This window comes from Meles meles, chromosome 16, assembly GCF_922984935.1.
Source record: "Meles meles chromosome 16, mMelMel3.1 paternal haplotype, whole genome shotgun sequence".
In the NCBI taxonomy this organism is placed as follows: domain Eukaryota; kingdom Metazoa; phylum Chordata; class Mammalia; order Carnivora; family Mustelidae; genus Meles; species Meles meles.
In genome coordinates this window covers 19,689,980-19,712,046 of record NC_060081.1, presented here as the reverse complement: position 1 = coordinate 19,712,046, position 22,067 = coordinate 19,689,980, and the positions used below count along the sequence as shown (strand labels likewise).

At 47.8% G+C, this 22,067-nt stretch overlaps 1 protein-coding gene across 7 annotated transcripts in view; it reads left to right on the top strand.

Annotated features, from left to right (window-relative positions):
• NPAS2 (neuronal PAS domain protein 2) overlaps nucleotides 1–19,341 on the top strand; it is a 156,630-nt gene extending 137,289 nt beyond the window's left edge. The window contains exons 15-21 of one of the 7 annotated variants that reach the window (XM_045981205.1): nucleotides 1,143–1,232; nucleotides 4,873–5,019; nucleotides 10,703–10,900; nucleotides 12,626–12,816; nucleotides 13,115–13,181; nucleotides 15,811–16,020; nucleotides 17,961–19,341. In XM_045981205.1, the coding sequence (XP_045837161.1) occupies nucleotides 1,143–1,232; nucleotides 4,873–5,019; nucleotides 10,703–10,900; nucleotides 12,626–12,816; nucleotides 13,115–13,181; nucleotides 15,811–16,020; nucleotides 17,961–18,131 (1,074 nt within the window). In that variant the 3' untranslated portion in view covers nucleotides 18,132–19,341. Of the gene's footprint in view, nucleotides 1–1,142; nucleotides 1,233–4,872; nucleotides 5,020–10,702; nucleotides 10,901–12,625; nucleotides 12,817–13,114; nucleotides 13,208–15,810; nucleotides 16,021–17,960 lie in introns of all 7 variants that reach the window. The other 6 variants (XM_045981204.1, XM_045981206.1, XM_045981203.1 and 3 more) reach the window with 6 other exon arrangements.
• The last annotated feature ends 2,726 nt before the right edge of the window (nucleotides 19,342–22,067 follow it).

Here is a 22,067-nt window from a genome sequence, read left to right as displayed (position 1 = left end):
GATCATTGCAAACTACCTCATACCCGTCCCTCACTGACATTTTGGGGATGGGAGTGAACATACCACCTTCCTGCTTGCCCTCTCCATGCACGCTCTACTTGGAAAGCTTGGGTGACAAGGTTTATTTTCAAGTCGAACATGACAAAGACCATGAACGTCATTCTTCCAGCACTTGGCTGTCCAGTAAAATTACTATCTGCCACCGATGAGGACGTAGTTCTGATCCCTTCTTGCAGTGCTGTGGACGCAATCAGGAGACTCCAAACCAGACTCTGGGTATCCCTGTGCCTGGGATTCCTCCCTCAGAACCCGGCCTCCCAGTGTTGTCTGGGGTGACACTTCTTGTTTGGGCTGCTTTCTGTGGTCCCTAGTGTCTGAGGACAGTTTGGGAATAACTTCAGAAGAATCCTTTGACTTTTCTTTCTAAAACTCTCAGGAGCCCATAAGAAGTTTTTCATTTCTTGTTTCTACACATTGTCTTGCCACCATCCCCCTGCCCTGTCCTGAGTGATCAGGAAACAAAGGCTGTGAGTCGGCTAACTTCCAGGAGTCTCGAGCAGATTCCGGACAGAGTGTGGTGAATCAGCAGCCATATTCACGGCCTGGAGGAATGAATGGATATGGAAATGCAGGACACTAATGCACGTCTGTCTGCATGCGTGTTGGGCAGAAAGCGTCAGGACCGCACACAAAGCCAACACTGGCTATCAGCATAACCCCATTCGTACAGCTCACTGACACTGCTCAGAATTGATCAGTTTGGGAGAAGAGCGACCAAATCCACCAAGAATGGAGTCTAGAACAGAAGGAACAGAGGCAAGGGGCTTGGGGGTTGAGGCCGGGCTGCAGAGCTCCAGCACATGGCGATGGCCTCGCAGGGCCCACGGTGACGGGGAGGCATCACGGACCCCAAGGGACTCCAGGACTTTGTCAAGAGCACGCTGCACCCTCACCATCTGTCTGTCGGCTGGGACCCCGTGTCCTGCAAGGGCAACACCACAACCTACCTTCTCGAAGTGAGCTCTTCATTTTTGGGCAGAGCGTCTCCTTCAAGCCAAAGAACCCAGCTGACTGAGAGCGCCCAGGGACCTCTGGAACGCCCCAGAAGTGGTGTTTGTTAACAAACCTCCTCTCTTCCCCAGGCTCCCCTGCCAGCCCCGTCATCCTGCGACCTCACACAGCAGCTCCTGCCCCAGACCATCCTGCAGAACCCCTCAGCCCCCATGACACAGGTGAGTCTGGGGCTCCGGAAAAGGGAAAGCTGGTGGTCGCCCTTCCCCCAAGACAACACGCGGTAGCCCCTCGGAGGGGAATGTGCTTGTGCTGAAGTATATGTCCAATCCAAGATCCTGAGATGGGAGTGTTTCTCCGCACAGGCCTGTGAGTCAGGCCGACCTGTCCCCTCTGGCTGTCATCATTTCCTTAATCCTCGTTCATCTCTCTGCCACTTCTCTCCGTTCCTCTTACTTTATATGACTCCAGATTGGTTATGTTATTTTAGGAAAAGTTGAAATTGGGCCAAATGTCATAGGGAGACAGCAAAATTATAAGAGCTGTGAGTCCAGTACTATAAATATCACATGAGGGTATTTTTTTTTTTTTTTTTTTTTGGTAAAGGATCATGGTTTTGCTGAGTAATTCCTTCTTTGTTTCAGCAACAGTCAGTGAGTTACTATTTGGGTCGGGGAGTGAGCAAGCGTGGGGGGCACAGAGGTGCTTGTAACTCAGCCCTTGCTTTTACGAGTCAGGGTTCAGGGGAGGGCTGGGCATATAAACAGACCCAGACCGAGGAGAGGGTGTGTGTTTGCAGAACCAGTAAGAAGATAGCCCATCCCCCCACCCTAGGAGGTGATGCCTGAGCTGGGCCTGGAAGAATGGGTAGGAGGTTGCCAGCTGGAGGGTCCACAGGGACGAGGGTCATGGGATCTGGGTCTGGGCTTCGGCAGGGAGTTTGGGGACAATATCCACCCTGCTTGAGGCCCGGCAGGGGGCTGAATCAAGCCGCAGTTCATTTATCCCGTGGCCTGGGAGGGCAGTGGAGCTGATTGGCCAGCATCTGCTTTCTGTTCCTTTATGGGGTCTTTAGCTTGGTTCCACTCTCTCCCCTCAAGGGGGTCCCACCTCTTGCAGAAGTGTGGACGTCTGTGTCGGTGCACACCTGTCACCACTGATGAAAAGTCTTTATGACATATGTCCCCTCAACAGTGGTCTCAGATGCTTTCCTGGAACAAGAAAGACACCTGCTAGCACGCGCTCCTCTCTTAGGAGCTCCTCAGAGTTAAGCTGGGAGGGTGTAAAAACAACTCATCCTGAGTCAACTAATTAAAATCGTCTATATTCATCCTCAGTAGGAAAAAAAAATTCTCTTTAAATTTCCAAGGCACATTTGGTATGAAATTAATAACTTTTCCAATCCAAAGACACCTAAAATGAGAGGCCCTCTAACTTCCCGGCCTTGCGTATGTGAAGGAATGTCTTTGATTTATACTGCATAATGATGGGATTAAGGTCTTCTTCCAATTCTATTTTTTCATGTATGGAACATCATTTTAATTAACAATAACAGTTCTTGGTCTGTTAGGTATATTAACCTTAACAATAACCACATTCTTTAAGACGTTCTTGCATAATGCTGACCTTTCAAGTCAGACAGCTGTTTCCATACCTGCTCTGTGTAAAACAATGGATTCTACCATTTTCTCTCTCCCCATTCACGGATGTTATCGCTCTTGCACCCTCTCACAGAAAGGGAAAAAACAAAATCCAAAATCTGAGAAATGGTTATCTGGGTAACTGGTGGTTTTGCTTTCATACTGGTTTTCTAAAATGTCTGTAAGTTAGCATCAAGTTCTTTTCAGAAAGGCCATGATCAGAAATAGAATAAGAGACTAAAGCTTGGGTGTCCTGGAATGCCATAAGAAAATCAGAATGATACTGGAAGTACTTAACACTCAGGAAGCACAGTGCTGGCCCCTTCCTGACTGCCCAGCCCCCTCCTGCTTCCCTTTGGAGCCAATTGGGCAACTCGGAGTGTCCTCTCTACTGGATGTGAAAGGCCTAGCCCCGAGTGTTTCCTAACTTTGTAGAACCTGCCACGGAAGCTTTTGTGTTGTGTTGTGTTGTGTTGTTGTGTTGTCTTCTGTTTTGTTTTTAATTTCATACCTGGTAGAACTCCTTTATTTTCTCAATCAAATTCTCTTTCAAAAAACCCAGCTCAGTGTTTTGATCACTTACATTCTGTTGAAGTTTTTGCTGATACAGTCTGGCAAAGCACAGGTATTTTTAAACTCATGTTGAACAGCAGAACTTTTTATTTTAAATGAAGTCTGAAGCCAGAGATGCTCGGATTGAGATGGAACTGGGAGGCGGGGGAGGTGTTGCTGGCAAAACCTCTTGGCCTCCCCCAGCTCCCTAGGCGCCCGATTCACATTCCGGCCCCTGCCACCTTCTAGCTGTGTGATCCCAAGCAAGGCACATGTGTGACATGGGGGTATGATGTGAAGAATTGATGTCCTGACTCTGCTGACCTGGGGCCATGACTGACAAGCGTGGGTCTCTGCAAATTGCAGCATCTGCCTTTATTATCCGTACTGGTTCTTTTTATTTATTATTTTGCCACTCCCTAAACTGTGGTCAGCTATTCCATCCTTCAGTGTATCCCAGCTGTACCCTAAGCTCTCCCTGCCTCCTTAATTTTCCACCTATGGGAGGTCAAAGGGCAGAGGAAGAGTCTCTGGAGTTGTTTACAAAAGACAAAGGCAAGAAATGGACCAGGGAGATTGTTGGGACAGAGATCAAGGGAATTGAGGTTAAAAAAAAAAAAGGTGGGCAGGAGAAGAAGATTGGGAGAGAGGGAGGGAGGAAGGAAGGGGTGAGCCGAGAAGCCCCAGGCAAGCAAACACAAGAAACAGAAATTACTGAGTCCCCTGGCGAGCCCAGAGCAGGAGTCCCGATCTCACCAGCCATGATCCCATACTCTTTTCGTGTTTCCTGCTGGAGATGACTTATGTCAATCTAGATAGGTAACATGGGGCAGGGATCGCCTGTAGAATCTTCCTAAAGCCAACCTCTGTCCCAGGAAAGGGGTAAGAAGTGAAAGAAGGGGCAGTTTGGCACTCTTGTGCAAAGCACTTACCGGTGTTCCTCCTTTAATAAGGTCTCCCTCTGCCAGTGTTACCCTCAGGACAAACGTCAGGTGATTGTGCGCCTTTGCCTCTTTTCCTTAGTTCTTTTGTGCACAGATTTCTAAGAGGTTCATAGGAGCAAATAAGCCTGGGGGAAGGGAAGGGTGGGATGGAGGGTGATAAGACCTCCAGGGCCCAAGTCGGTTAGGAGAGCAGGCCTACCTGCCTGTGGAGCACCCCCCCCCCACCCCCAGAAATGTTGGTGTCAAGTTCATTTGTGAATTGTTATGGAAGAGCCCTGCTTGCCAGGACCAGATTTAGGATAATGGTAGGACCCCGGATTGCCTGTGAACTGGCATCTGCTCTCCCGTGCACTGCTTTTGACATTTGTCTCCAAAACCACTTGTCTGTCTAACCAAATTTGGAATATCATTTTGTGAGCATTGCTTACTTACAAACTCAACGTCCAGATTCTGTGGCCCTCCCAGACTGCCTTGCCATACATCCGGTCTGCAAATTCCGGTGGGCCTTGGAATAGCCCACACAGGGACCCCCGGAACGCCCGCGTCCAAAGCCCCTGTGCGCTGCTGAGCTCCCCCGCAGCGAGTCACTCAGTAGGTATACCAGAAGGGGCGGGTAAGGGACCGGAAATGAAAGTGGGCCGGCCTGCTCAGAACAGCAGCAACATCTGTGTGCAGGGCTGAAATCACTCTTTCATCTGGTTGTGTGTTTTGACTCCACCTTCAAGTTCTCAGCGCAGTTCAGCATGTTCCAGACCATCAAAGACCAGCTGGAGCAGCGGACACGGATCCTGCAAGCCAACATCCGGTGGCAGCAGGAAGAGCTCCACAAGATCCAGGAGCAGCTCTGCCTGGTGCAGGACTCCAACATCCAGGTGATGCCCCTTCCTGGGCCAGTGTCAGCCATGGCCTCTGTCCTCCCTGCCGCCCTGCGACATACGTACCCATCCTTTCACGGTGGGCAGGACTCCTGCCAAAGTTCGTCTGTACTGCCTCGATGAGTCCTGCTTACTAAGCATATCGAAACCCCCAACACCAAGGACAAGGAATGAATCCCACCTCCTCCATCCCGAACTCCAGGCCAAACTTGAATTTCACATGACTCCACCCCATCTACCCCTTGCTCTGTTGGGCACATAATGTCTATACATCCCCTGCATTTTCATTCATGAGTGGTAGTTGAGCACCCTGCACTGACGCTGGCCTCCCCGTGAGGTTATACACTCCCAGCACCTGTGGGACTGCCGGGGTTGCTGGTGGGGAACATGGACCCGATCATGCTGTTGTCTCTCATCCAAAGCGCTAATGGAGGGAGAGGTGGGAAATGATGAGATCTGCACCCTGCACCGAGGGGGCAGCCGAGGGAGTTGAGGATGGGAGGTCAGCACCAGGCCACCCCGTTTGTGCATGCCCATTGTGGTACTCTGCATGTTCTGAAAACAGCAGCTTTTAACCGTGACACTGTGCCCCAGAGGTCCCTTCCTTGAATCCTTTTGAGAGATTGTGTTTTGAAGGAAAGCTGTATATATTAGATCTCTTTCAAGGATAAATGATTTTTACCAAGTTTCACCTGGATAAATCCAAGGCTGTTTTTCTTCCCAACTGCATTCTTTTGACCCAGGCTCTAATTGTGAATGTAATTCTAGCTCATGTTGGGAGTCTGCCTTGAGAGCTCTAAGCATTTGCAACCCCCTCTTAGGAGAGACAGAAGGAAGCAGGAGAGCCCCTCGGGGAAATTGGCTGGAGCCAGGGACTTGCAGCTTCCCTGGGCACAGTCCACTCAGACCCTCCCCAGGGCGACGGGCAGGCTCTGTGCAGGTGCAGCGCCCAGCTGGTGCACGCTGAGATAATGCGTGATGGGGCGGCGTCTGCTGCCCGCCATAGTGCCTCCCGGGGGCGACCCCAGAGGCGCTGCTGGCCGGCTTTCCGGACACTTTGTGCCGTTGCACAGACCCTCCACCCAGGACTCGCTCTTCAGTGGAAGGACCGAGCCCAGCAGCACCACAGCCCCGCCCAGTGGGCTAGGGGCGGGGCGTCTGGCCACGCCCACAGCCCGGCAGCTGCCCCTCCTCCTCGACCGCACCCCAGAATGGAAAAGGGAGAGGACCACAGTGTTTACAGGGAAAGAAATGAAGTCATCAAGGTGCCAAAGTCCCTTTTTACTTACTTCTTCGCAGCCGTAATGTTTTCTCACCGATCCAGGGCCTGATTGGCAGAACTTGCCTGACTCCAATTACTTGAATGGAATTTTTACACTAACAGGAAGGGGAAAATTGAGCCAGAAAGTGCTAAAAGCAAGGTAGGCGTATGAACATCCTCCTCAAAGCCCGGGCTTTTCTATTTCCTGCCTTTTCCACATTCAAGCTGAATTCTAAAATAACAAACGACACAAGGTTATCTTTTTCACTCCTTGTTATAAAGAATTCTATTTTGTGTGTGTGTGTGACCAATACATTTTGTTACCCCCCAAAGTGTATATGCCCACAGAGCACTTGAGTTTTGTAAGGGTTGATGTGCAAATCAAGACCTCCAATGTGTTCTTTCCCTGTTTTCATTCTTGTGACCTTATCTTTGCAGTGGAATTTTCCAAAGAACATGGAAATCCACAGATAGTCCAACCAGAGAACTTTTCTTCAAGCAGTCTGCCTTCTTACAGTTTTACAGGCTTACAGATTTAAAGAAATACATTCCAAAATGTTTAACCAAGATGTGATAGTCATTAAAAAAAAAAAAAAAAGTGGCTCAAGCATAAAGAATAAGCAAGTAAAAGTTACTTTATCCCTTCCCCAAAAAGGTAGGAGGCAGGAGGAGAAATTAAATAAGAATGGCAAAATGTTGATAATTGTTGATGGTACATGAGGTTTCCTTATACCTCTATTTTGTGTATTTCTAAGATATTCTGTGATATTAAGTTTTGGTAAAAGTAAGCAGATTAGAATAGTGAGAAACCACACGTAAGCATACGATTGGTTTATTCTTAAAAATTAGAAGCTTTTTTTCTTCTCTGATAACTTTTTCTATTTGAATTAGGGAGCTATTTTTCTCATACTTTCTATAAAGTTGACCCCGGTGCTGTTTAAGACATCATATTCCTAAGCCTTAATATTCTACTTTATTGTGGATAAAACAGAGAGGCATGGATGTGCATAGTAGCAAACCAGGATTGTTTCCCCAAAAATCCATTACTCAAAGGTCAGTGGACTTTCCCACCTGACTTGAGTGCCCCGGAGCTTTCATTGAGCCTATGTGTGCATGTGATGTTTGCTGAGTACGATTTAAAAAAAAAAAAAAGAAAAAAAGATTGGGTTATAAGGGAGAGGTCCTCTAAGGTGTTGGTGTTTGCAACTAGATGGAGTCACCGAAGGGCACTACTTGGGGAGAGCTGTTCTGTTGAAAGGCTGTGTCATTCCCTGCAGTCCGAAGGCTGCCTCTTGCTCTCTTTTTGAGAATAGGCGCGCCCTCTGCTGGCTACTCAAAGAAATGTCCGGACGGGCACTTGCAGCAATGGCAAATGTGTTCCTTGGTTAGTTCTTTCAATCATCCATCTTCCCATCCTTTCTTCCATCCACCCATCCATCTATTCACTCATCACTCCTTCCTTCCATCTATTCACCCATGCATCCATCCATTCATCTTTCCATCTTCCATCCATCCTTCCAGTCACACATTCTTCCTTCCATCCTTTCATCCATCCTTCCATCCCTTCATCCATTCTTTCATCGGCAGACACCCATTATGTATCCAGCACTTGGCTAGGCACTGTGGGAATACAGAGATACATAGGACAAGTAGAGGGTGGCTTCTACCCTCAGAAGACACACATCAATGAGACAGAGCAGCAGACCTAGCAGTCTTTGACATGACCTAAGCAGAAACAGTTTGCCCTTCTCTGAGCAAAAGCCTCATTTATTTGTTTATTCATTCATTTATGCATTCCATTCATTCCTTTCTTAGATAGTTTTTGTATGCTCAAAGAGGCAGAACAAAGAGCTCCTTTTTTTCATTTTTAAAGGATTTTTTAATTTATTTACTTGTCAGAGAGAGAGCACGAGGAGCGGGAGCAGCAGGCAGAGGGAGAAGTAGGCTCCCCACTGAGCAAGGAACCCGATGCAGGACTCGATCCCAGGACCTTGGGATCATGACCCAAGCTGAAGGCAGATGCCTAATGGATGGAGCTTATCTCCACTTATCTCCTTTTTTCATTTTAAATATTATCGTTGCTATCTAACATTGACTGAGCCCTAACTATGTCTCAGTATAAATCTTACTTAATCCTTTAAGGGCTATGTGCTCTTGATGTCACTGTTTTATTAATGAGGAAACTAAAGATTTGAAAAGTCATGAAAATTGCCCCAGGTCATACCATAGTAGATGATGGGGGCTGGAATCTGAATTAACATATGTGATTGAAGCCACATTATGTTGCCTGTCATAAAGTTTGCATTGACTCGAAATCTGATCGGAAGGTAAATTGTACCCTACCAGAAAAATGTATGTTATGTAGTTTGAGTATTGGGTTTTTGCTGAAATGATGAAGTGTAGGTCATCATATGTGCTATAGATAAGCCGTATTATAATAGGGAGCTGGGAACACAAAAGTATTAATCCCCAAACGGAATCTAAGATGACGGATACCCAGAAAATTCTTCTTAACTTCTAAAGTGACAAAGAGCTCTCATTCAAAACCGCTCTGGTGGGGCCGGGGGTGGGGATGTGACTGGACAGTGGGGAGATGGGACCTGGTCCAGTTCAGCCAACCATCCACCCTGGGCTTCTGGGATCCCTGAGCTGGGATTAAAACCCCAGAGGCTGGAAAGAAGAGGGCCTCCCTTCTGAATTCTAAGCCCCAGGCCTAAAGGGAGGGGGTTGTTGCTTGTCAAGAATCCAACATGTTACATAATGTCAGTTTTCAGTGCCCACGAGGACCTTAAGAGCTGGTTACAGGTTTCAGGTTTAAATTATGACTGAAAGTATTAAAGTTGCTCTTCTTAGACCTTTAGAGTCAATTTACAGATTACGTTTGATTTACAAACCTACTAATTTGATCTAAAAATAACAGTGCTTTGACTTGTTTTTATTTATGTTCAGTTAGTCTATAGATTGAACAAACTATAAATAATCAACGTATCCACAAAAGCCATTCATCTACAAGTTTGGTATATCTAAAGCCTTCAAACATTTCCTGGGCCTAATAAGGCCTTCTAAAGCATGCAAACTTTAGAAGTGAAATCTTTCAAAGCACTTAGTTCTTTTAAATCAAGTACACCAGACTTACAAATGAGGAAGATCGAGGTTCTCGCAAACACCCAAACATTCTACAAATTTGATCAAATTCCCTTACCCTTTCGAATTAAGATGGCCAGGCTAACTTATCTTATTGGCCTTCCTGGAAATGCAGTTACCTTGTTAATGGGAGCAGATCTGCCTCTCAGCTGGGAGCACTGGGATGAAGGTACCAACCACAGGGTGGGTATACACCCTGGTCTGTGGCCTGGTCCTGCTTCCAGGATGGTGTAGCCTGTGGCACAGGTTAGCCCGCCCTCTCCTACCAACCGTTCCATTTGTGAGGTATTTCTCTCTCCTCCGAAGGAACCGGAAGGCCAGCCCAGACTCTGTACAAGTACATCAAGTCATTTATAAGCCATCTGGGTCTAAGCATCTTTCTTTCTTTTTTTTTTTTTTAACAGAATTCATTGTTTATGCACCACACCCAGTGGTATCCATCATATGAGCCCTCCCTATTACCCTCCACCTGGCTCCCCCAACCTCCCCCCCCCCGCCCCTTCAAAACCCTCAGATTGTTTTTCAGAGTCCATAGTCTCTCATGGTTCACCTCCCCTTCCAATTTCCCTCAACTCCCTTCCTCTCTCCATCTCCCCATGTCCTCCATGTTATTTGTTATGCTCCACGAATAAGTAAGACCACATGATAATTGACTCTCTCTGCTTGACTTATTTCGCTCAGCATAATCTCTTCCAGTCCCGTCCATGTTGCTACAAAAGTTGTGTATTCATCCTTTCTGATGGAGGCATAATACTCCATCGTGTATATGGACCACATCTTCCTTATCCATTCGTCCGTTGAAGGGCATCTTGGTTCTTCCCACAGTTTGGCGACCATGGCCATTGCTGCTATAAACATTGGGGTACAGATGGCCCTCCTTTTCACTACATCTGTATCTTTGGGGTAAATACCCAGTAGTGCAATTGCAGGGTCATAGGGAAGCTCTATTTTTAATTTGGTCTAAGCATCTTTCATCCTGTTAGACCCCCATCGCTAGACCGTAAGCTTCTGAAAGCCGGGTCAGTGTCCTTCCAACCCCCTGCTCCATCTCCAGGGCCCATGCGCTGTGCCCGAGGCATCATAGCCTCCCGATGCCCCCATGTGGAGTGAATGAATTCTTCCCAGGCAGGTCAGAGAGAGCAAGAAAGCTGACCTCTTGCCGTGGACGGAAAATACGAAGAATGTGCAGACACCACCTTGGTTTGTGAAGGCAAAGCCCCGAAGGTGAAGGCCCCTGTGATCCCAACCTTAAAGGCTCTCCTTTTCTGCTTGCAGATGTTTCTGCAGCAGCCGGCTGTATCCCTGAGCTTCAGCAGTGCCCCGCGGCCCGAGGCTCAGCAGCAAGTCCAGCAGAGGTCGGCCCCAGGCTCCCAGCCCCAGCTTGTGACCAGCCCTCAACTTCCCGGGCAGATCGCTTCTGCCCAGGTGGCGAACCAGCATCTGCTCAGAGAATCCAGTGTGATATCAACCCAAGTAAGTGTGCTTGTCTTCACACTCAATTCTGGCCCCCAAAGCAGACCAGCGCATGCAAGAGTTCTGCAGTATCCCTGACCTGGAAACCTATCGAGTCTTTCCTCTTTTGTGACCAGGGCTAGATGATGGTGGTGCAGGGATTTCCTTTCCTTATTCTAAGACACTCTGAAGCTCCAAGTTGTACTAGTTTCCTCCTGTGTTTTATTAATATATTAAAATACCTCAAAGGTATCCTGCAGCTGAAACTTTAGCTTTGATCCTTACCGGGGTTAGATGGAGATCTGGACACCCAGACACTCACACGGACAGCCATATAGCCCCGCATGTGTGTCCTGTGTCCTCATCATCTGCTCTTGGTTTTAGCCGTGTTCAGTGTGAGAACACAGGTTATCCACTTCCATTTGTTGTCCCTTTCCCCGGGGCCAGGATGCCCTTCCCTGTACCTCAGATTCCCCACCAGGCCCTTCCCTCACAGCCATTACCACCTACTACAAGCCACCAGTGACCTTGCAAGCTGACAGTCACCCGTCAATCAATGGCAATTGAATTGAATAAAATTAAGAAGTCCTAAGCCCCTGCTTCTGGAAGATCAAAGATCAGAAGGCAAGATATAGCCTCTCCTCAAGCCTCATATGGGCATCCATCACCGTGGGTCCAGTAAACATCTGCTCTGAGCCCCTCTCATTCACCATCCCCCAGGGGAACAGATGTGAATAAGACTGGCCTTGACTCCTCCGGGAATGTAAACAGATCGTGTACAATAAAAGGTGGGAAAGTACATATTTAAGAGTTTGGCCCATCTTCACCCAGACTTAAGGGTTTTCCTTTAAAATGCAGCCTTTGGATTCTAAAGGTCAAGAGAAAATGAGAATAGCTGAGAAGGATCTAGAAAAGAAAAAAAAAAAACTGAGGAAGGACCTACACTAACATTGAAAGATTTCATGGAAGGTCAGAGGGTTAAAACACTGTGGTGCCATCATATGAATGGACAGTCAGTGAAACGGCATAACCTAAAAAGCTCAAGCAAATCCAAGTCAATCCCTCATTCATTTATGATTTCACTCAACAAGTATTTGTTAAGTACTCACCATGTAGTAGGCACTACGTTCTAAGCCCTGAGGGACAAGCAGTAAACAAAAGGGAAAAGAAAAAAAGCCTCTCTGATCCAAGTCAGGGGAGAGGCAAACAAGTAAAGATCACAACCTGTCAAGTGTGGGACCACTGGTGAAAGTGGAATGGTGGACTGGAGTTTTAACTAGGTGGCCTTCTCTAAGAGAAGATTGTATTTGAGCAAAGACCTGAGAGGATGAGAGAATGAACCATACTGGTATTAAGGGGAAGAGCATTCCACGTGGAGGGATCAGTCAGTGCAAAGGCCCTGAGGCAGGAGTGATCCTGATGAGTTGGAGGGAAACAGCAAGGAGGTCCAGGTGTCTAGAGTGGAATTGATGAATCAGAAGGTAGTTCGGTTCATGCACATTTTCCTGGCCTGCTGAGAGCCTGACACTGTGCTAGGTCCAAGGGAATCAAGGAATCCTTGAGGTGCTTAGAAGCCAACAGGGACAGTCACAAGATCAAAATAGTTCAAAACAAACTCGTGGGTCCTAAGTTAGAAGAAGGGCCAAGGTGGGTAGAAGAGAGGGGTTCTGGGAAGGAAAGTTCCTGGAAAGATAACTCCAGAGCTGAGTCTGAGTTTTACCTTTCTCATTAACATGATGGCTCCAGGGTCCAAGGCCAATGCGAAGCTCGCAGATGATGCAAGGAAGCGGCCACTCGGTGAGCAGCTTGACATCCCAGTTCAGCAGCGCCGCGGCGGTGCTCCCGCCAACTCTGAGCCTGACCACGCTCGCTTCTGCCTCCCAGGATGGCAGCCAGTGCCAACCCAGCCCAGACTTCAGCCATGACCGGCAGCTCAGGTACAGAGACTGCCCTTGTTTGAAAGACAGCTGAGGTGCAGGCTTTCCAGTGACCCTGTCAGCCTCCCTGCTGCTGTGGAGGCAGGCAGAGTTCAGGTGATCCCGGCTAACAGTGGCTAGAGAGGCCCGGGGGCTCAGATGGCTGCACTCATCGTCCTCTGAGAGCAGAGCAGACACCGTGGGGATCATGGGCAGCCAGAAGGGGCCCAGCCCGGCTGGGCAGTGCTGCCCTCAGCCAGCAGGTCCACAGTTGGGGTGCTGATTCAAGTTTCCCATTTATCTCCCCCTCTGCTCCAAGGCTATTGCTGAGCCAGCCCATCCAGCCCATGATGCCTGGGTCCTGTGACGCGAGGCAGCCCTCAGAGGTCAGCAGGACTGGACGGCAAGTCAAGTAGGTGGCCCCGGGTGGAGGGAGGAGGCAGAGAGCTGCACTGAGCGCTCTCGGGCTGGCAGGGTTCTCATCGGCCTGGACCAGCAGCGCTCCTCGTGCGTGTCGCACCAAAGGCAAGGTCAACGTGTGCCTACCCCCTTTGCAGGGAGACCCCCTTAGCTTTTCTTCTGTTTCCCCACTGAAGAAGGTAAAACTGTGTGCCAGCATCCCATGCTTAGAACAGGACCTAAAGGAAACAATTAGATTCTCTATCGTCATCTTCAGGCATCTTTTCAGGTCTGTCCCCTTGGTAATAACTCAGGTACATGTAGCCTGATCCCCCTCCCCCGGGCCCTCCTATGGCTCCCTCTGACGCATAGACGCTGGCAAATTCCACAGGCATACTCGGAGCCCTTGTGCCGAGCCACAGGACCATGAAACCCTGCCAGTGTGGGTCCTCCTTTCCTCCCAAACAAGCAACCTTCTCCTTTCCCCAGACTCCTCACCACTGGCAGCCCCAGCGTCCAGGAGTGGCTTGGCTCCCCTGTTGCATTAATTACTCAGGACAAAGGGTACTGGAGATAGAGGACTGAATACGTGAAAAGCTACTGGGAAGTAGTTCCTAGCTCTTTGACATGAGGCAGAAGTACAACTATGTCACAGACATCTTTCCCGTCTAAACACTGGTTGAGTGTCTGTCAGCAGTCCGCTGGGATGGTTCTAGCTAGTTCCCCCATCCCATCCCCTGGGATGCACGCTTCCCGCTGGGAAGACCTTCCTCCTCCTCCTCCCTCAGCCAGCAAGAACAGTAGCAGTGCATGGTTACTGAACAGTTCTGAGGGCTGGGGCCTGTACCTACAGCATTTCATTTTACCCCAATAAAAACCCCATGGGGGGTGAGATGGGGAATGCGTACTTCGGGAAGCCATCTTTAAATTCTCCGATGGTGCTTTCAGTTAGACAAAATAAAGACTTTTGTTATGGCGCTTTCCAGGGATGCTTAAAATGCAGTGAACGAGGGAAAAATGGGAATTTTTCCTCTGGAACTCTGCAATGTTTGGTCAACCCAATTTCTACCTTCCCTGTCTCCTCTGCTGTCTCTTCTAGACATGACCTAATGCCCCGTCTTGTTACAAATGACAGAGAGACACGACATTTCCAAAAATGTAATGCAAAATGGACTTCTCTATGGAGTCTTTAAACAACTGTTCTATTCTCTGCTCCTCTGGAGCTTTCCTAACTAGCCTTCCTCTGCCTGTTGTTCATGGCCCATGATCATCAACACCTTTTTTCTTTTTTAATTTTTTTTAACTGTTGTAGAATGTATATGTAACAAAAATTTTACTGTTTTAAGTCTCTTCAAGCATACCTTTCAGTGACATCCACCATCACCACCGCCAATCTCCAGAACTTCTTCATCTTCCCAAACTGAAACTCTGACCTGCATTATACACTAACTCCCCATTCCCTCTACTCTCCAGCCCCACAATCTGCTTTCTCTTAAGAACCTGACTCCTCTAGGAATCTCATCTAAGGGGAGTCACACAAGACTTGTTCTTTTGTGACTGGCTTACTTCACTCAGTATGATGTGTTTAAGGTTCATCCATGCTCTAGCACGAATCGGTATTTACTTCCTTTTTAAGACTGGATAATATTACATTATACGTATATGCCATATTTTGCTTATCTGTTCACCCATCAATTGAGACCTGGGCTGCTTCTACTTTTTGGCTATTGCGAATAATGTTGCTACAAACGAAGGTATACAAATGTCTGCTTGAGTCCCTGCTTTCATCTTCTCTGGGGTATATACCTAAAAGCGGAATGGCCAGATCATATGGTAATTCTAGGCTTAATTTGTTGAGGAACTGCCATTCTGTTTTCCATAATACCATTTTACATTTCTTTTTTTAATTTTTATTTATTTACTTATTTTTTAGAGAAAGAATGTGAGGGGGGAGGGACTTGGGGAGAGAGCGAGAGAATCTTAAGCAGGCTCCACACTCAGCGTGGAGCCTGACTCGGGGCAATCTCACAACCCTGAGATCATGACCTGAGCCGAAATCAACAGTCAGACACTTAACTGATGGAGCCACCCAGGTGCCCCCCATTTTCCACTCCTGTTAGTGCACAAAGTCCCAATTTCTCCACATCATCATCAATGCTATTTTGGTTTGTTTGTTTGTATTTTTTTTTCATAACAGCCATTATAATGGCTATGAAGCGGTATCTCATTTTGATTTTGATTTGTATTTCTCTATTGTCTAAGGATGTTAAGCATCTTTCTTTGTGCTTATTAGCCATCTGTGTCTTTTTTTGAGAGAAATGTCTGTTCAAACCCTTTGCCCATTTTTGCAGTTGGGCAGTTTTGTTGTTGTTGTTGAGTTGTAGGAATTTTTAAAAATACTCTGGATAGTAATCCCTTGTTAGGTATATGACTCACAAATACTTTTTCATAGGTGGCCTTCTCAATCCAGGAATAGTACCATTTGATGGACCAAAGTTTTTGATTTTTACAAAGCCCAGTCTATCTGTGTGTCCTTTTGTTGCCTGTGCGGTAGGGGTCACATCAACACCTCTTTCTTAAAAGTCTGTTTTCTCCTTCCCACATGTGACCAAACAGGTATCCACAGAGCCAGGCCGTGTTTCCAAATGCAGACATGCACACCACCAGCAGCAGCGCCTCGCCCCCCGTCCTGCTGATGGGACAGGCGGTGCCCCAGCCCAGCTTCCCCGCCTCCAGGCAGTCGCCCCTGCAGCCCGCACAGGTCCAGCAGCAGCCACAGCACTTCCTGCAGGTGGGGGCCGCCACACACATGTGCCCGGGCACAGGGTAAAGCTCCACAGCCCCGGCCTGACAGGCCTTTCCCTCCCTGGCTTTCAGGGTGGTTCTAGTCCTCAGTTCCAGAACAAGCCCCAGACAGATTTGCGTTTGAGGCTTTATAGTTTATGAAGTTTATAATACTTAAAGTCTATAAAGTCTTTGTATATTTAGTAGGAGAAATTTAGGCTCATTTATTATGCCTCATACATGATGTGCTTAAAATATCCATCTTTAATGCTATTCCATCTGACAAACACTATTTACAAAATTTGTACCTAGTATGTTTTGTGGGTAGTTTAGAATATGGGAGAGAGTGGGGCAAATTTGAATCAGTAAGATGACTAATGCCTGAAAAAAAAAAAAAGATCCATCTTTAAGAAGTAATTGTTGTGGTATTCCTATTTTTGAGAGCAAAAGTCAGACACCAATTACTATGTTTGTCAGACTTGTTACTGTGTTCATACACAGAGTCTTTTACAAACACAGATTATATGACGTTTAGTTAAAGATTCATCCAACTTGCTTGATAAATACAATAATGCGGCATGAAGTTGGGGCTTTCCAGGAAAATGTGGGGCACTTTCACATAGGGTCACTGCTTTCTTTAAGCCAGTGCCAAACACACTGGAAGGAGGGAGCGTGAGAGCTAGTGGTTGACTTCAGAGGGGACCAGAAATGTCTGCTGGGGCTCTGGCCTTCCCTCCAACATATGCCCAGAATACTCCTTCCTCCCCAGCCCTGCCTCTGTCCTTTGCACATCCTCCCAGGCCTCCAGCCCCCAAGACAGGGCAGAGCAAGTCTTCCCCTTTGCTCTGCTTCCCCGCTTAGACACCTTCAAAGCCACAGGAGAGTGTTGTGACTGAGACATTTTAAGGACAGGCGGGATAAAGATGAAGAGAGTCCCTCTGGAAGGTCTGGAATGCAATTTAATTCCAAAGATGCTAACCCACCTGTGATGTACTTTCCAAGTTCCCTGGCTTCAAGCATCGGGGAAGTTAACTCAAGACTTCAGCTTTAGGTATCTTGTCATTTTGTGGGACCCAAGTGAGTTCAGATGGGCACAGATGAAGAAGGCAGGGATGGTCTGGGCCGAGTTAGAGGCCTCCCATGTCTTTCTGCATTCCTGGCAGCAAACATGTTGATGGGAATCTGTTCCTCCAAGACATGGGGCTAAGAAGACACAGAGCATTTGGGCCTTCTCACTGGTCTCCAGGATCTTGTGCTGCAATGTGGGGAGAAGGGATGTCCCAGAGAGCAGCCAGGCTTTGGGTTTGTGCCAGTAAGAGCACTGTGGCTGGAGGCCTTCATGGAGGAAGCCCCCAGGGCACCTGCTGCAGAGCCAAAGTGTGGGTGAAGTGAATGGAGAGGACGGGACAGTGTTCCAACAAGAGAGACAGCCTGAGCCGAAGTGGAGGGGCAGGTGTGCCTGGGGTGCATTGGGTGGTTTGGACGGGGGAGATTTCATGGATGGGAAGAGTATGGGATGGGACTGATGGTTCCAAAGTTAGGGTTTGACCAGTTGAAGTTTCTGGGCTTCCAATTAGGATGTTCCCCATCGATGCTGGCGAATGGCTGTATTGGGGAGCAGTCACTGAATCAGGGACCATGGTGAAAAGTATACAGACTGCATGCGTGTTTGGTTTCTGCCCTGTCAATGATCTGCATGTGGTCTCAGGTCCCAACATCCCAAAATATACAGGCCACGTGTAGATCATGCACACTTGTTCAGGAAACCACACCCCAAAGCCTGCTCCCTGGCCCACTGGGACCCAAAGTGCTGGCAGAGAACTTAGCTCAGAATTCGCACTCACCCATCAGAGCCTCAGGCTCCTTTCTTCCCCACTCACCCAACCCCCAAGGTACCGCCACCATAAGACAGCAACCCCCCCACCCCCTGCCCTGGCTGGCCACAGAGGTGAGTCCTCTAGCTCTTTGTCCTTTCTTTCCAGGTGCAGGCACCAACCTCTCTGCACAGTGAGCAACAGGACTCGCTACTTCTCTCCACCTACTCACAACAGCCAGGGACCCTGGGCTACCCCCCACCGCCCCAGTCCTCACGCCCTCCCCGAAGGGTCAGCAGCCTCTCTGAGTCCTCGGGCCTCCAGCAGCCACCCCGGTAGAGCCCTGGCATGTCCATCGGGTCACAATCAGCTTTAACCAATGGACGGACCATGGGGGTGGCCACAGGAATTGGGGAGAGGAGTTGAAACCCTTGGCTTTTGTGCACACTGCATACATTTCAGAACTCCTAGATGGTAACCATCTCCAGAGCACGGTGGCTAGCACGTGGAAAATGATCAGAATACTGGCCGTGTTTCCCTAGCCTCCGTGTTTCTCGGGCATGCTCTATAGCCATACTCGGATGGGAACCGAGTGCCCCCACGTAAGTGTCGTTACTCAGTTCACCTAGCAGATGGCACGGCTGGGCGCATCCTCCCTGAGAGCACGCTGGTCCCTCTAGCCGGCTATGGTCCGTCCACACTTGCTAGCTGGCCTTCACTCTCTTCATCCTCTTTCCTTGGCATTCCAGAAGCACTGGGTCGGAGATCTGTTGAAGAGAGAGAATAAAGAGATTATTTTTCATTATTTTTAAATGGTGGCTTTTGTTTTAATTTGCACAGCTGCACAGAGGAGATAACTTAGGCACTTTCAGGTATTAAAAATAAGTAGGTCTCGCGACTTCACTTGGAGACCGCAGGATCAAAACCAGCCCACCAATCAGATGGCAGAGCCGGTGGTTCGTAACTGGGCCGCCGACCCATGCCCTCCGGCCTGGAACCTAACGGAAGGAGGCTCTTTCTGGTGATTATTGTCTCCCCTGAATATAACACTGGACTGTTCCTGTTTACTTCCTTGATTGCAACGACAAAGGCGGACTCAAAGCAAAGCACAATCACGCAGCTGATATTCCAGAATTCTATCGGGACCTCCGAGACAGAAGTGGAGGAAGAGGTTTCCCGGGCCACGTAGGCCCGTGGAACTCCGGGTCCCCGAGGAAACCCCAGCACGCGCCGGCCCCTTGAGTCAGAATGCTGCACCTTTCTACAGATCTTTCGTGAGAAGATCGAGGATTGGATTCTCCTTTTCAAAATGCACTTTGCTTTTTTTGTATGTTTTGTTATGTTGAGATGTTTCTAAAGAAAAGATTTTATGTAATTAAAAGACAAAGTGTAGTGAATTGTACAGCTGTTGTAATAATGACCTATTTCTATATAAAATAAAATTGTATGAATTATGTGTAAATTATTTTGTATCTGAGACACCAGTTCCTTTCCCAGATCTAAAAGTATAAAAGTTTTCTTGTGTTTTTCTGTGAGTGGCCATTTTGTAATAAATTAACAAATTTGTACAATTTCCTCTGGAGGCAGTTTCTGTCCCTTGTTATCTATGCAGGCATACATCTTTTCTTCATTAAAAAATTTTTTTTTTATTTCAGGATGTTCCCAAGGATAATCCAAGGTAGAGAAAAGGTGAAAATGAGCAATGAATGAACGAGGTAATGGCATTAGGTTTTTTGAGAGCAACGTGTGCACAAGCCCTTCAGGTCTTGACCTTCACAGTTGAAGGTTGTGCCGGGAAAAAAAAATCAGTTGTTCACTGTGAAGATGACAGCACAACACACAGAAACGGCAAAGGCTCCTGGAAACATCTCAGGCTTCCAGACATAGGGAGTCCATGGAGATGCCAGAGACATTCTGCATCAAGGCAGTCCCAGCCCCTAAGAGCTTCACCCAGGCTGGAATTCATGGGCTTCCCCCGCCTGCACTTAGATATCAGGGATGCATGTCCGGTTCTCGGGTCTGTATATGAGAGGTGTGTACACACATCGTGTTGACGCCGGGAGAGACAATAGCACCCTCTGGGAGGCTTCTGCCAACAGCAGACATCCCCCGCCCTTCCCCATGGGGCTTCATCCCTGAGATGGTGATGCTCAGTACAGCCATTGCCGCAAATGCTGGTCCAAGAGAACAAAGTTCCTTTCCTTGCTCCATCGCTAGAGCTCTGTGCATCTACCTGCTTCCCTATGAGATAGTGGTAGTGCTCTGTCCTGGGACAAGGAGCAGTTTTGAATGGCACAAGAGAATGTTTTGAATGGCATAGAAAAGGAGTTTCATTGTTCATAGAATTGTATTCCTGAAAAAAAGGTAAGTCTAAATATTTTGCATGCATTAGGATCATTTATTCTTTAAAGGAACCAGAAAGGAACCCTCTTTTTATTTATTTACTTACTTCTTTATTTAAGAGAGGGATAGAGAGGGACAGGGTGCCAAGGGAGAGGGAGAAAGAGGATCCCAAGCAGGTTCCACACCCAGCACAGAGCCCGACATGGGACTTGCTCCCACACAACCCTGAGATCATGACCTGAGCCGAAATCAAGAGTTGGATGCTTAACTGACTGAGGCACGCAGGCATCCCCATGAACCCTCTTTTTAAAACAAAAAGTCTGGGGATGCCTGGCTGGCTCCGTCAGTGGAGCATGTGACTCTTGATCTTTGGGTCATGAGTGCGCACCCCACATTGGGTGTGGAACCTGTTTAAAATGAAATTAAAAATAAATAAACAAAAATATAAAGGCTGCTTTTAGGCAGTCTTGAGCAATGGAATGTAGAAAGCGACCCCCTAGCTGAATACACACAGGCCCATCAGGTAACCCACCTCAAAATATCCAAAGGCCCTAACTAACCAGTGGGCTACTTACCAAAAAGGGAAAATTCCAAACATCACCAATACCTCCTCACCTTCCCTCTTGAAAAACAGCCCCTGCCTACTACCTCATTGCAGACAGCCTCTCCTTTGCTGTTCCGCCTGCTGCTCTCTTGCCGTGTATTCAGTAAACTTCTGTCTCCTTTGTTCTGTCTTGGGTGAAGCCTTTCAGGGCCCACACCACGGGCTTCCACACAATCATGGCCCCACATCTGGGGGCTCCCATCCGTTCAGGGGATTCACCACATTTAGACACCACAAAAAAAAAGTCTGTGTGAAACTAGTACTATTTTGGAATTGAACTGTTCTGTAAGTTCAAAGGTTTATAAATCTGATCTTTCTGTATTTGAATTTTAATCGGCTGTCAGAATCCTTCTAAGCAAAGTAAGAATTTTTTTTTAAGACTTTATTTATTTATTTGACAGAGATCACAAGCAAGCAGAGAGGCAGGCAGAGAGAGAGAGGGGGAAGCAGGCTCCCCGCTGAGAGCCCTATCGGGGGGTGCTCTATCCCAGGACCCAGAGATCACCACCCAAGCAGAAGGCAGAGGCTCTGACCCACTAAGCCACCCAGGCGCCCCCCAAAGTAAGATTTTTAATGGAAGCAGCATATTTATTGTCCTAGGATTTTCTAGCTGGAAGTCATTGAACGAGGGTGGCGTATAGCATGCTACTAATTTAATTCAGCATTGCTTAAATCTTATACATGTTCAGCATCTGGATCAACCCAGAAAACTCTTTATTATGCCACATCTCTTTAAACCCGCATAACATCAGGGGAAGTTTAATCCCCAAGCATTTGATTCATTTAATTTTGCTCCTTAAAAAGTTGTTTTGCAACCCTGTCTTGTTTCCAGAAAAACCATGACCTTCTCTTTGGAAAACTGCAAAGTCTTGGCTCATGAGGAGGAGCTGAAATGCGAACTCTGGAATACACAAGTTTTGGAATGCTGCTACTGGACACATCTTCTTTTAGCGCCTCCCTCCTGCACCACCACACCCCTTCCATCTTAAAAATCTTCCAGTGGCTTTGCTTAGGAAGTCCCACTGGACCATTCAGCTGAGCCCCGAATCTGCCCCCAAAGGCCCTCCAGCATTTAAGCTTGTTGCTCCCTTGAGACCGGGGTCTTCTTCCTTGCTGCCCCCACGGGGCAGCGTTCAGATCCTGTCTGATTTTAACAATTCCCTGGTAATCACCAAAAGTAAAAAGGCATGGGCAAGAAGCCCAGCTAATAAATACTAGAGACTTGCAAAAGACACAAAGTTCATATTAAAGGTTTTGGTCTGTGGGAGGCCAGCAGTGGACTGGCCTGACCCCTGAGGCTAGACTGAAACATGAGAGCCTCAGCCAGT